This window comes from Gastrolobium bilobum, unplaced genomic scaffold, assembly GCF_033153095.1.
Source record: "Gastrolobium bilobum isolate Gb01-03AN ecotype WA unplaced genomic scaffold, APGP_CSIRO_Gbil_v1 utg1991, whole genome shotgun sequence".
Lineage (NCBI taxonomy): Eukaryota > Viridiplantae > Streptophyta > Magnoliopsida > Fabales > Fabaceae > Gastrolobium > Gastrolobium bilobum.
In genome coordinates this window covers 252,317-267,920 of record NW_026898956.1, presented here as the reverse complement: position 1 = coordinate 267,920, position 15,604 = coordinate 252,317, and the positions used below count along the sequence as shown (strand labels likewise).

The following is a 15,604-nucleotide window of genomic DNA, read 5'->3' as shown; positions in this document are numbered from 1 at the left end:
ATTATATATTATCCGTAAACATTATTTTTTTCTTATTATGATCTTTATTATTTTAAATTTATATTTTATTATTAAAAGTCAAATCAAATTTATATAAAAATATATATAAATATAATAATAGGTTTACCAGAATAGACAAATAAATTCACGTTTACATAAATTTGCCTTAACTTTTAATTATAAAATATAAATTCAAAATCATAAATATCATAATAAGGAAGAAATTCATGTTTATGGATTATAATAATAATTTATGATTTATAATTATCTTTAAATTTAAATTTATAATTTATTAGCATATATGTGTCATGTGTGTATTTTTCCTTTTTTTACCCTTCTGTTATTTTGTTGTAACTACTTTAGTGTGGCTTGTATTCTGTTAAGCACCCGCGTCTTTTTGGTGCTTTTGATATTTTTCCCTTTTCTCTTTTTAGGCTGATATATATACTCTCCTTTGTATTTTTTTTTCGGTAAAAAAAAATATAAAATAAAAAAACAAAATAAAAAATACTCTCTTTTGTATCTCTTCTTCTTCAATTTAATGAAAGATGAATATTCAGTTCTCTGTTGTGTTTTTCTTCTTCCACAACTAATAAGGAAAAATACACACACTACAGGAAAAACGGTATTTGGAGTCGGTTCATCTACGTCGATTATAGATAAACGCCACTGATTAGTGATTAAGTTTATAAAAGGACGATTGGGTTAACACCACAAGAAAAGTGGTCAATTTATATGCTTTAAAAAATTTAAAAATAATAAATTTAAAAATGCAATTAAAAACGAATAGCATCGCTAAACGGCACAACACTTATTCTCTGGCTCTTTCTTCGTTCTCAAATTCTCATAACAATTAAAAAAATATCCTTTTTTAATTTTGTTTTCTTCATTTTTTTTCCTTCTAGGATTCTAATTAATGTTTCATTCTGATTTCTTCATCTTTCCTGCTAGGGTTTGGATCTGTGTTTAGTTTGCCAAAATGGTAATCGTACCTCATTGTCTCTCTTTTCTCTTACGCTTCTCCTCCATATGCACGTTTTTTACCAATCGTGAGTAATTTTGGCTTTTGAACTCTTTAATTGTTTGATTTAGATTTCACTTTCAATTCCGATTGGGGAATTCATTTCCCGTTCCGCATCGCATGAATTTCGCATTCCATCAGAGGCGCCACCATGGGTGGAGCCTTGACGGCGGAGAGGGTGGCGGTGCTATCGTCGCCGATGAGTTTGAGGGTCTGTGACGCAGACGGTGAACGGATCGCACAAGTTCGTGATCCTATACACTGAAAATTGTATATATGAGGTTCTACACGACTTATCACTCACAGGTTCATTATTGCTGTTTTTTTTTTCACTCTCTCTTTTCTGTCGGTTGATGCTTGATCATTGTTTTGAATTGAATTAGTTGAAATTCCGTATAAGATTTATATGTTTGGCCTCTCTATTAATCGCTGTTTTTAAGTTTCAAATCATGGCTTATTCTGATTGTTTTGCTCGTGTTCTCGCTTGATGAATTGGATTGTGTTTTTGAAAGTTGGGTATTATTATTCTCTTACAGTGTGGGTGGAGTATTTTCCACGCACGCGCGATCGTAAATTTGCAATTACTATATTATTCTCTCTCTCTCTCTCTCTTTTCTTAGTGCGTGTATATCTTAAGCGTAAAATCTTACTTTTATATTAATTAATTATCTAAAAGAGTTGTGCATTTTTATGGTGATGAAGGTGAAATGATGCACCCAGTGCCAATAATTATTTTTGGGTGCTGCAGATAAGGCGATATGGGCTGTTGGTGCTGTTGTTGTTCTACCAAGGAAACTGAATTGAGCGCTCCACCTGCATACTATTATGTCAGTATCCTTATCATATTTGAATTTCATGCTTTTGTTATTTTCTGCTTTTGCTTAAACCGGAAAGAATATCTCATTTCATTAAAGTAGTGAAATAGAAAATCAATCGAATATTTGTTTAACGTTAGAACTGATTTGGTCCCAAACAGAAACAGGTTGATAAGAACCTCGCCTAGAACCTACCACAATCCCTGCGTGTTGCAAGAAAATTGGCACCTGATTCAATCCCTCACTGCGCACGCCAGATCCATGCTTTTCTTGCTCTCAACTCACTTTTAAGGTTTATTCCTCAATCTCAAATCTCTGTCTGTTCCTTCATCTACTTCTCCATTTGTTCCGCAGCTGAATAATTAGTTGTCAATTTGATGCATGCAAGCTAACTGATTTTGTAAATTGATGATGCTATTAATAAAATCAGAATAATATGTTGTTCATTGAGTTCCAGACATGTCAGAATTTGTTGAATGTATTGGCTTCTTAATGCTCTGTCTCATTTCACGGTGGCTGTTTGATGAAATGAGGAATACATTATTTTTTTTTTTTTTATTTTTTTTTTTTTTGGGGTGTTGGGGTGGAGGTTCTTTCTCTTTATAAAGTGGGATTTTGGACCCTGTTGAAGCTCTTTTAGAGATTAGAATTTTAATGGGTAATTACTGTTACCAGATATTTCTAGTGTTAATTAAGGATGTGTATTTGAATTATTAATGGTCTATAATTTCCATTTCTTTAACTGATAAAACCAAAATAATTTGAATTATTTGGTCATTATGGCATTGTAACTGTCATTTGGAATAATTCAATTAATGATGTTTCTTTTTTTTTTTTTTTTTTTGATAACAATGATGTTTCTTTTAAACAAAGAAGTAAACAGTGATAATAATGCCTAATAATGCCTGCCATCCCCTTTTACTTGTAACTACCAATTTTTTTTATTTTATTTTTATATTTTAAAAAATATGGGGATTTCGTAGATTGATAACTTGGCCCATGAACTTGCCACATCATCTTGACGGGCTTGCTCTAGTTTTTCCTTGATGGAGATCACCCATTCAGATTCTTGTGAGCTTGCTTCTTCCTTCAAATTTTCACCATCTTCATTGATGATAACCTGCAATGGTTCTGAAGGCTCCTGCTGAAGCTTTTGCTGCTGTTGAGGAGGCTTCTCTGGAAACTCAGTTGATGATGGAATCATGGATTCTAATGTTTCTTTGAGTTTAAGAGTGATAAGGTACCAACTCAAGAGCTCTTTGTTGAACACAGCTACCATTTTTTTCTGGAGATTGCTATTCTGTTTCTTAGTCAATGCTCTGAAGGGTGTTGTCCAATCATAAACATATAGAACTGAATAGTTCGTGATTAAGGGTAAATAAAAAATTGTGATTTTGGCGTTAAAGGACTCTACAAATTTCTTAATCGGATGGATGGTCATTGTCTTGCAGCTCATATGGGACCCCTTTGAGCCTAACTGTAACTTTCCTATAACTTTCAACTTTCAAGCGTGCTATTATATTCTAAGCTTTATTTATTTTTATTTTTTCTCTTTGGAATAAATAATACATAAATGGGTTGAATATTCTCATAGGACGAGTGATTATATTAGGAAGCAAGAAGATCAAGGATTTGATCAAGTTAACCTTCTTTGTTTCGCTTTTTTTCAATGAAGACAAGATTTTTTTTTACTTTATTTACACGACTCCAAGTTTTAGATTTATAGCTATTATATATAGTCCCATATATATTATGAGAATATACAGCATATTGTTGATTTGGCATTATAGTGCACTCCCTGTTACTGTACTGTTTTTATGCCTATATACATCCAAATTAAGAGTGGAGCTAATTGATAGGCTTTCTGTTTTGACATGCAGCTTCCTGATTATCACGATGTGATTGAGCATCCCATGGACTTTGCCACCGTGAGGAAGAAGGTGGCAAATGGATCTTATCCTACCTTAGAACAATTTGAGGTGTGCAAACTTGTCTCGACTGTTCATGATTCGAGGAATTTTCTTTTTTGTTCTTATCCCCATCTAAATCGTGTTAACCATAAAAAACCCCATCACTTTTTTTATTGTTTCTCTCTTCTTTTTTCTTACCCCCTTAATAAATTAAATAAATCTGAACCAAGCAAATTCACATGACAATGATGACATGCCTTTTTCCTTTTTCTTTTTTTGTCAACGTTTGCAAATATATTGATATAATAAAATTATAATTATTCACCGCCAACTAAATGACGTAAAGTTGGGTTTTGCTAGGGTGTGGAGCTCGTGGACAACAAATACTTTATCACCCCTGACAATGTTGGTGTGCTGAAGATGGCAAAGGAAGCAAATGCGATCCTGGTACACGTGTAATATTTAATAGAGGGAGGATATTTTTACTATCAAAATTTTCTATTACTAATTAAGTTAGTGTACTTAATTTTATTTGTGCTAAAAATAAAATGGAGATGCTAAAAATTGACTCTTATTCTGAATTGATAATTGTAACAGTAACAGATTAACAGTATGGAATGTCATTTCGGATTACCTTTAAACAGTTTTAGAATTTGTTCAGGTTATTCTTGAAGGTCAATGGCAGGAAGGATTTATGGCACTTGCTGCAATTGGAGCAACAACTATACTAGATTACTTATGTTTAAACATTTTAGTTGTATTGACATTGTGATTTTTTTACGATTAATTTGTAAAAGAGTTATGTACTTTGTTTTTGTCCTATATTTGGATCTATTAATTTTTAATGTTAAACTTTTTAAATTGATTTATAATTGTATTTAGTTTTTTTATATATTTAATGTTATAACGACAATTTTGCTTATAAACAATGAAGAAATCAAAAATTTGAGTCAAGTTATGTAATCTAAATGAATTATACAATTCAGTGGTTGTTTAAAATATATATTGTTTACAAAATTTTTTTTATAATTTTTGAAACCACAGCAAAAATTTAATTTTAAAAAAAAAAAATGAATAAATGATTTGCGGCGGTTCCAAACCGCCGCTATAAATAAAAGTGATTTATTTTTTTCTAATAATTAATGGCGGTTTATATATATTCAACGTCGGTTTTATTTTTGGCGTCGGTTATTCCGTCGGTTGCTTCAAACCGTCGCTAAATTATTTAACGTCGCCATTTTCTAAGTCGGTTTTTAATTGGCCACAGTATTTTTTGTGGCGGTTAGAACCGCCGCTAAATCCAAAAAAACCGCCGCTAAAACCCAGTTTTGGTGTAGTGTACATATATGCTAATATAGTTTAATGTATTTTGATAATTTTATTTAAACTTGAATTTATCATATTTTGATTAATTTAAATTTATATTTGATATGTTGTTATAAAATTAAATTTAGATATTTTGTTTACCAAAAAAAAATAGATATTTGAAGTTGTTATTTTAAAACAAATGAATCATATTAAAAAGAAAAACTCATATTTTAAAACAATTTCTTTATAATTTATATTTTTTTATGTGTGAAATTATTACGTGGTTGTCAAATAGAAAAATAATTTAGGTAGTTACGCAGTAATATAACAAAATTTACATTTGGTATTGATTTATATAAGGTCCAATTCATAAATAATCCTGACTAAAGAAATGAGTTTACAATGTTTTCTCACAGGCATATAACTATGCTATTATTAGTAGCTCAAAACTTTACAATCACCCAATAGTTAAGAGACAGATACATGATTCTAGCTACGTCTAGAAAACATAACTCACAAATACATATCTTGCACACGGTTTTAGAACTCGTTCCAGCCTATTAATACGATTAAATGTCGTCATACTAAAACGACATAAATAAGACAATCAACTATTATATAATATAGACTTGAAACCTAGTTATGATTATCTTATCCATCGTTACTAAAGCTCGTTAATCAAATACTATTTTGAGGGTTAGAGTGCCTAGTAAATACCCCATATTTGTTCCAGCTAAACAAGACAACCCCATCACTTGATTGTGCATCTCACATAAGAATCCTGATCAAATATTCGCGGAGATAGCTCTAAACAATGTCAATTTTAGAAATAACCCAAATTATTATTTGATTAGATTTAACGTGTGTGATTTAGCCCAATATTTATTGTACAGATCATGTATATAAAAAAATATAGGGAGAAACTACTCTTATGCTGTTACATGTGATAAATTTCTCTCCTACACACTTTTCGATAACCGTGCCACTTTTTTTTTTTTTTTTTTCCAGGTGGTGGAACCTACAAATTTATCTGACATGAGATAACTTATCTCCTTTAACATGTGATTAATAAAACTCAAAAATATAATAATAAAATCATTACAACTAATTAAGTTATTATAAATTATCATTATTCAGCCAGTTTACTCATGATTGGTTTTAGAGAGATAACCCAACCATCGACTCCATGTCCTAAATTTTTGTTCAAATTAGAAAAGTATTTCACTGACCCGCCAGAAATCTGAGCAGAATAATTACCATAATATGCAAAGACTCAGGAAAATGGAGCAAAACCATTACACTAATGTCATTAAAGCATCAAAATACATTTTCTTATTTTCTGGTAGAGTCACCTTGAGTTAATACTCCTAATATATTTAGAATTTTGATACATGTTATTCAAAGCAACTAGCATGTTTAATTCTCCGAGTTTTGTAGCTAAGTGTATGATTGTTTTGAAGGTGGCTCGCGCGGTAGACAGCAATGGTGGTTCTGGTGGTGATGGACGGCAATGATGGCTCGGTGAACAACAATGAACAGAAACAGTGAACAACTTTCGGGATTAGGGTTTTCTAATTACTGAATTAAATATGAAAAAAATAAAAATAAAATTTGTATTATGTGGGCTGAGTCACATCCCAGTACTAACGTAACGCATTTAATTGGTGGGTTGTGTGAGTTAATACTCGATAAGTGGATTAGTTACATGGTTACGGTTGTCCCATGAGTTTGGGCCTGATTGAAAGCTATACTATACTATTTTCTTTTCCCTTTTCTTTTTTTTGAATTCATGTAATCAAATATTTTTATGTGAAATTTCCAGCCAAGAGAATTAGAGGACAACTCAAGTACTCAACGTTTATAATTTCATCGTGACACGACCAAATCAACTGTCCGCGTTCATGGACTGACTAAATCCAACGTAGCTAAGTGTAACAAACGAACCAAGTTTCGAGGAAAAGAAAATGTAATGCAAGAGAAAATGTGTGTCACTCATTGGTCTGTTCCTCCGCACTCAACTTTTTTGAAACATAGAATTCTTGGAATATTCAATATTCCTGTTATTTTCCTGAAACCATTGACTAGCTCAAATCGTCTCTCCCCAGATATCTCTTCTGTGCCAAAAACAGTAAGTTTTGCTTCCCAGTTCCGAGTTCTTTCTCTAGTTTGGTGCTTCTGTTCTGTGAGGTAAGCCTAATCACTCTCCCTTCTTCCTTGGGGGTGGGGGTGATTGAAGACTTTGAATGTGACTAGTATTATATTGAAGATGTACGTACGTGTTGAATTATGGCTGCAAGTGACTTAGAATCTACCCTTCTGTTTAATTTCGTTATAAATAGCATAAGATCCCCAGTATTCATTATTTGAGGAGTGAAAGAAACTCAGCTGGGACAAAAAAAAGTTGCAGTTCCTTTCCTTAGTTGTTCCTTCACAACTAGGACTTTTATTTGAAAGGTTGTATAAAGATTGTGGCACTTCTTTAATTAGTTTAGTTGAATTATGTCTTGATTTCGAGGTCCGTTTCACTGTTAGTTTTTAGCTTCTCCTTTTTTTTCCTTCCATTTTATTTGTGCACCTTGCAATATAGACATCGTTGTCCTCTGCATGTTATAATCATAGATGCTGCAGCTTAGGTACAATTTTTTAGTTTGTTTTTATCGCGGATTTTAGCTCTTTTAAATCGTCGGTTGTTGAGTACTCAAGGTGAAATAGAGAAATAATATTATGTGAAAAATAAACGATGAATTTTGAGAGCGATGGAATCTCTACATCTCATAATTCTATTTTTACATCAGATATGCATCATTTTTTATAAGAGGGTGGGCCTGAAGTAATTGTAAAAATGCACATTTGTGACTGAAAAGTCACTGTGTTCGAATCCGGAAAATAATGCATCAGTTTTTATATTGAAGAAAGAGAGGTAAAATCATGGTAGTTATGACGAAATTGATTTTATCCTAGTTACGAGATATTCTGAAAGCCTACTCCTTGATTTTAGCTTGACTGTAGCATGCCTTGAGAGCTTGTATCTTTGTCAATTAACTTCCTGTTTGCTGCAGATGTTGTCAAGGTATTCTCTTTAATTTTTGTCCGATTGTTGCTTATCTTGATAACTGGTTGTTGAGCATGATGCTTATTGCACATTCTTTTCTTCTTTATGCCAAATGGTTTGTTTTGAAATGAATGGGCTGATGCAGAATGTATAAATGATTGATTTATTGGAATTTGATTCCAGGGAAGAAAAGAAGCAATCTGCAGGCGCAATAGTTTCAACTTCTGGGCAATAGATAGAGTTTAGTTTACATAGTTTGTGTAAAGAATTCAGTATAGACATTTACTATGGTAGGATTGGAACTCATACCTATAGGTACAATTTTGGCCGTGGTAATCAACCAGGTCTCCAAAACAGCTCATGCAGCAGCTGATATTCTTATTGGTAAAGAAAGTTTCAAGGCCCTTTCAAAATATCTATTTGATATTGAGCCAGTGCTGAAGGAATTACAGCTTCAGGAATTGAATGAATCTCAAGCTGCAAGGGTTGCCCTGGAGTCTCTTGAAGCAGATGCTAAAAAGGCGAATAATTTGGTTGAGAAGTACAGGAACCGTGGCAGTTTTTACTTACTGGTTAAGTGCCGATTGATAGTTGAGGAAGTTGAACAAGTCACAAGGGATATTGGAAGGTCTCTGGCCGCACTGTCTATTGCAAATACTGAAGTCCTTTCAAGAATTTCTGATCAAGTTAATAGATTACAGAATGAGATGCAAAGGGTGGAGTTTGAGGCTTCACAATCTCAGCTTCAAATTGTTGACAAGTTAGACCAGGGACTTAGAGAACAGAAACTAGATCAGGCTTTTGCAAATGACATGCTTGAGGAGATAGCAAGGGCAGTTGGGGTGCCAGTGGAACCCTCAGAGATTAGCAAAGAGTTGGCCAGCATTAGGAGAGAAAAAGAAGAAGCTGCCAACAGAAAAGAAAGAGCTGAAGTTATTTTCTTGGAACAGATCATTGAGTTACTCTCTCGAGCTGATGCAGCTAGGGATTATGAAGAAGTTAAGAAGCAATACTTTGAAAGGGTTCAGGTGATAGAGAGATATGATTCAAGGGAAAAATATATCCTACCACTTAATTCTTTCCTTTGTTGTATAACTGGAACTGTTATGGTAGATCCTGTCAGCCTTTGCACTGGTACTACATGTGAGAGATCTGCCATTGAAGCTTGGTTTTACAATGGCAACAGGACAGACCCGGAAACAAAAGAGGTTCTTGAAGATACTACCTTGAGGTCTAACATTGCAGTAAAACAATCCATTGAAGAGTGGAGAGAACTTAATTATTGTCTCGTAATAAGGTCTATCAGGGAAAATTTATTAGGAAAATCTGACCTGCAAGGATCCCTGAGCCAAATTCAGGCTCTAATAAGAGAGAATTCTATTAACAAGGATTGGATTTCTATAGGAGAGCTTACTGATATTGTTATCTCTGTTCTTGGGAACTCTGATGACAGAGAAGTGAAGATGAAGATTTTAATAACTTTGAAGGATGCTGTAGAGGGGCATGCAAAAAACAAGGTAAGCAAACTTTTCGTTGTTCTTGCTTTTTCTTTATCTTGCTTCAGGCAAACCACACACTACCTTCCGGAGGATTTGCAATTTATTATTTATTATGCTATTGGTTATATCTTCTTGAACATAATGTTTTTAAAAAAAGTAATATGTTTTCTCATTATGGCTCACTGCTACCATGTCACCATTTTCTAAGTTAAAGTTTCTCTCATTCTGTTCCTGAATGGAAAGTGGACCAGTTTTACCATTGAGATACGTTATTCTGGATTCCTAACATTGCTAAATATACATGCAATCATGAAGACCAATTTAAGTTCAACATTTGCATAAAATTTTATAGGAGAAAGTGGCTGAATCTCTAGGATGGGATCACATTATTTCCTGCTTAGGGAGTGACCCTAGCATTTCAAAGGCAGCAATTGATTTGCTATATGAGTTGCTTCAAGACCGATCTGGTTGGAATGAATGTTTCTGCAAAAAACTCTCTCAGAATCATACTGCAGTTCTTTTCCTTGTCACCCTTCTGAAGAATCCTGTAAATGATTCAGCTGACATCGCAGAAAAGATTTTGATGGAGCTTTTTGAAATAAATGAGGACAGCATTACTACTGCTGCTAATTTTGGCTGGTATAAACCACTTGTTGATCGAATGATACGAGGTAAGAAGATGGATTATTTACTAGTTGAACATGTTTATTGTGATGGGATAAATATATTTCATGACACTGAATGTCTAATTGGCACTGCAATGACAGAAAAGGCAAGGATGACTTGTCATCTAGCTTGCTAAGGAAATACAGAATTAGCTTACATTTTGAACTTGTATGCTTTAAGCTTTTTTCTTGGAAACATGAATTGGATGCTCACTAAAACATCAACAAAGATCGTTTGTAAATATTATTGTTTCTTAGGAAACGCTTTTAGAATCTCTTCCTATTCCATGTTCTTGATAACATCAGTATTAATGGTAATTGGTAAAAAATTACCTCCTTGTAATGCCTATGGAAATCTTCACGTAATGCATTTATCCTCTATGAAAAAATTAACTTCCTTAAATTCACATGGTAAGTGTACATATACTTTCTTCTTTTTATGGTGTATAATGATTCATCTATTTTGTTGTGAACATAGTCAAATTGGGACAGTCTTTTTCCTTCATTGTCTTTATGCTATACTTATTTGTTGGGTTGTGCGCCAAGTAAAGCAGTTGTGCCTTACAATCCTTTAGACAGGAAGGTTATAATATTGTGAATCATATAGAGTTATTTGTCCTTCATTATCTTCTCAGGAACGGATTCAAGAATATCAATGACAAAAGCCACAGTTAATTTGGAGTTGAGTGATTTGAACTTGAAACTCCTTGCCAAGGAAGGAGTTATACCTCCTTTGCTAGAAATGCTATCTGGAAATATTGAATCAAAAGACTTGGCATTATCAGCCCTGGTTAAACTAGCAGGATCTCATTCCAATAAGGGAATCATTGCTGCATGTGGAGGTGTTCCTCTTATTCTAGATTTAATGTTCTCTCCTCGGATACGGACATTCATTACCATTAAATGTTCTGAAATCCTTGAGAAGCTTTCTTCTGATAATGATGGAATTGTTTTCTTTGTTGATGGAGAAGGGAAACAACTTGAGTTAGATTCCATCATCACCAATTTGCTAGCTCTGCAGCAGAGTTCTAACTCAGGTTACAACTTCCGAAAGCCTGTACTACGTGCTCTTCTTGGCATTTGCAAGTTTGAGACTGGTTTGGTTAAGAAAGCAATTCTTGCAGCTAAAGGTGTATCTTTAATTCTTCCACTTCTTGATGATTCTGACTCAGAAGTCCGGGAGAATGCTATCAATCTGCTCTTCCTTTTCTCTCAGCATGAGTCAGAAGGAATAGTTGAATACCTCCTCAGGCCTAGAAGGCTTGAAGCTTTGATTGGATTTCTTGAGAATGATGACAACGATAATGTGCAGATGGCAGCTGCTGGTTTGCTAGCAAACCTGCCAAAATCAGAACGAGAACTCACTATGAAGTTGATTGAATTGGGTGGACTTGATGCAATCATAAGCATTTTGAAAACTGGCAAAATGGAAGCAAAAGAAAATGCTCTCAGTGCACTCTTCAGGTTCACAGACCCTACAAATATTGATTCACAGCGGGATTTGGTTAAACGTGGAATATATCCTTTGCTTGTAAATTTTCTCAACACTGGTTCAGTCACAGCAAAGGCAAGAGCAGCAGCTTTCATTGGTGATCTTTCTATGAGCACTCCAAAGCTCACAGTTGTTTCCAAATCAACTAGTTGCTGGTTTTTTAAATCATCACGAGTTCCTTTATGTTCAGCACATGGGAGTGTATGCAGTGTGACTGACACATTTTGTCTGTTGGAAGCAAATGCTTTGCCTGGCTTGATAAAGCTGTTACTTGGGGAGGTTCATGCAACTGCTTATGAAGCAATACAGACACTTTCCACATTGGTTTTGGAAGACTTTCCTCAAAGGGGTGCTCGTGTCTTGCATGAATCAAATGCAATAAGACCCTTATTGGACATTTTGAATTGGGGAACTGATTCTCTCAAGGCAGAAGCTCTAGGACTGTTGGAGAAGGTGTTTGTGTCAAAGGAAATGGTAGAACACTATGGAACAATAGCTAGATCACGTCTTGTTGGTCTTAATGGCATGCAGATATATGGTGATGGCCACCTCAGGAGAAAGGCTGCCAGGGTACTATCATTGCTTGAACGCTATTCAAAGACATCATCATCTGCAATCTCTGGAGTTTTGGAGTGAAATTCTAGGCCCTCAAGGAGGGAACAAGTTTCCTCAACTCTTAATTTACTTTCTTTTTTAATATGAGTTTTATTAATCTCATGTTAAAGGAGATAATTTATCTCATGTCATAGAGATAAACTTGTGGGCTCTACCATCTAAAAGAAAAAGTGACACAGATATCGAAGAGTGTGTAAGAGAGAAAACTTATCTCTAGCATGACAATAACTTTTCCGTTTTAATATATTGGGTAATTGTCAATTAACATATTTAGATACATGTCGCTCAGTTTTTCTTGGATATTGGCGTTGGCCAAATGGCTAATTCTTCAATATAAAGTTCCTCTTGAAATTCAAATTGTTTTCCTCTTTTTGTATTGTTACCTTTTCTGTATTAGTTTTTGTTACTTAAAAACCCAAGGTACTTAAATCAGGAGAAGTTTTGCTCAACTTTTAAATTGTATCCAAACCTCTAAAAGTCTAACTTAATAAATGTCGCATATGTTGAAAATTTTCAGTCTTCAAAATTGATGTTGGATGAGTAGATGACAGTTATCAAACCCGTGTCTGCCAAGTTTAGCTGGTTTATCTTCTTCTTGTCATTATTTGTCCTTGGCATGGGACCATGCCTCAACTTACATACAGACCCCTTAGGAAAGACGAGAGTGCTATTTCTAGATAAACCAAAACTCATTAAAAAGGGCAGAAGCAAGTGGCATTCATGCAAATTGCCATTCACTTTTTTTTATTATTATTTGTCGGTTGTGTTGTGGGTCGGCACACATTGACTAAAGAGTCAAGACCAAGGTAGTGAAAAGTGGAATATGTCTTGAATTAACTACTAGATTACCCAATAGGCCAAAGCTATAGTTGATAGTCCAGTTCAACCTTTTCTTCATCAACCAAAGTGCCATAGCCTGATAACCCACATTGACTTGCTAAGGGACAATGGTAGCCCAAAACCAAAAAGTAACAAGTCCCTTTAGTGCCTGGAAGTTCAAACTGTGAATGGCTATAAAAATAGGCACTGCTTGGAGCCAAATGAGGGCAGAGGGAAAAATATTTATGTTTTTGTTACAAAAAAAATTTCTCTGTCGTTCTTGTATACAAATGAGTGGATTCCATTGTAAAAAGAATAAAGAAAAAAAATTAATGAACTCATTCACTTTTATATGAGTATGTCAAAAAATAAATAAATATAAACATTAAACCCTGAGGACAAAGAGTTAACTATAATTGGAATATTGTAACTTAAAAGTTAGATAAAAAAAGTAAATGTGTTAGAAAGTCCCATTCATTCGTATTAAATGCGAACACTTCCTTCAATTCAATATGAAAAATCAGTGTGACAGCCACCTAAGTTCACCATTGTCAGCAAGACAGCTAATATGTTGTAGATTGCAAGCTATACATAAAGTCAATGCCCTTTATCTATTTCACACCATAGTACGATGGGACTCTACCAACATGCAGTGCTTTATATTGAACATTTAATGAACTTATACTTGGTCAAAATAAAAATTCAACTTCTGGTCCTTTTTCATCTTCCACTTTTGGAGCCTATTATTGTCTTTTGATTCCTGTGAAGTGTTTAGTTATTTTGCTGCCGTCTAGGACCGTTTGATTGAGCAGAATTTTTTTTGAATATCAGGGGGTATTTGGTTGAAGATAAATTTTAAGAATACTAGAGAAATATAATTACTAGGTATCCATAGGGAAAGTTGAATAGATGTGGAAGTTAAAAAAAAGTAGTTTGGTTTGACAAAATTTTACCAGGAAAATATATGACAAAAAGTGTGTCAATAGTGCTTTACCCGAGTTTTCTCAAAAAATCACCCTCAAATCGGGTTTCTAAACAATGCAAATTACTATCTTTCTCAAAAAGTCAGGTATTTCACGTAGATGAGTTTTGGTCAAAACCTATTGAACCAAACATGGTCAAGTGGAAATCCACATGAAAGTTGCCTGGGTTTCTTCAACAAAACCCCCAACCAAACACCACCCTAGAGAAATGTAATTGATAGAGAAATGGTTGGAAAGTGAGTTTGGTAGAAAAATGTAAAAAAAGTTGTTTGGTAAGCCGAAATATTACTGGAAAAATTGGGTTAAATTTTCTGAGTCTATGTTTGGTTGAAGGTAAAATATTGATGGAAAAATGAGTTGAAATGACAAAAATAACCCTTTATAATTTTTGAATCTAAAATGAAAAATTAACCATTGCCTGAAATATTCGTTCAGTGTATCGGATTTGGGGTTATCTGCTACCAACGTTCATATTCCATTCTTCCATATCTCTGTCTCTAAAATATTCGTCTCTGTTGTTAAGCTTCCTTTTTTTACCCATGGAGATGCTTCAGAGTTTGTTAGCATCAAATTTCCAAAATCATTTTTTGTACTAAACCTCAATTTTCTCTCACTGCAGCATGCATAATGGCTATGATGACAAGTAGTTCTCCTTTTGTAGGCTTTTCTGTCTCTGCAAATGAGATAAACAGTAACACGTTGAGAAAAGAGACCGAAGAGACTCTATGTTTCAACAGTAAATGAGGGTCAATTCCGTCTCCAAATTACACACCATTTCCTTTTGCTGGGCAAATCCAAAATATCACCTTCCAATTGGGTTTCTGAAATAGTATTTTTCATGAAATTTTGCACTCGAATTGGAATAGCTGGGCAAACGATTTTCATGGTTAAATTTTTTTAGATTTCAACCAAACATGGTCAAGTGGAAATACACATGAAAGTTGCCTGGGTTTCTTCAACAAAAACCCCAACCAAACACCCCTTAAGAGATCTGATCCGTTTTACGTGTCAAAGTGACATGTTTAAATGGAGAAGGGTTCATAATATTCTATGCCCAAATAAAGTTATTAGATTTTATCTCATCTCATTCAAACAATTTTTTTTTTTTTTTTTAATTTTCTGGCTTATTTTATCTTTCTTCACAAGCACTGAAATTTGTTTGTAGAAGTATCTTCTTCCTGCCTTGCACATGGACTGGTTTGGCCCTTATTTTTCTGGCAAAGAATTCATTTTCAAAGAGAAATTCTTAAATAATCTTATATATTCATTCAATTTCTTATTTTATTTTGTTGACACTCCAATCAAATTCTTAGATCTCTGCTTATAGGCTTGGTCATACACATTTATTTGTTATAGCTCAAATCATACATTATTGGTAGCAGGTAAAAACATGGGGACACTCATGTAGTTGAAGAAAAATGTTGT

The 15,604-nt window shown here is 33.9% G+C and overlaps 1 protein-coding gene and 1 long non-coding RNA gene across 4 annotated transcripts; both read left to right on the top strand.

Moving 5' to 3' along the window:
* Positions 1-830: 830 nt before the first annotated feature.
* LOC133285769 (uncharacterized) lies at positions 831-4,564 on the top strand. Of its 3 annotated transcripts, XR_009748051.1 has the most exons (8): positions 831-982; positions 1,093-1,327; positions 1,770-1,848; positions 1,998-2,128; positions 2,820-3,076; positions 3,717-3,815; positions 4,107-4,193; positions 4,408-4,564. It is a non-coding gene; the product is annotated as an uncharacterized LOC133285769 (long non-coding RNA). The 3 variants fall into 3 exon arrangements; XR_009748050.1 differs by having other exon boundaries at positions 4,107-4,564; XR_009748052.1 differs by having other exon boundaries at positions 1,724-1,848; positions 4,107-4,564.
* A 2,571-nt stretch (positions 4,565-7,135) lies between these two features.
* On the top strand, positions 7,136-12,678 carry LOC133285767 (U-box domain-containing protein 44-like). Its single transcript, XM_061483047.1, has 4 exons — positions 7,136-7,182; positions 8,290-9,623; positions 9,958-10,276; positions 10,906-12,678. Exons 2-4 carry the CDS (start codon positions 8,394-8,396, stop codon positions 12,396-12,398), a joined length of 3,042 nt encoding a protein of 1,013 aa, XP_061339031.1. The 5' UTR covers positions 7,136-7,182; positions 8,290-8,393; the 3' UTR covers positions 12,399-12,678.
* Positions 12,679-15,604: the final 2,926 nt, after the last annotated feature.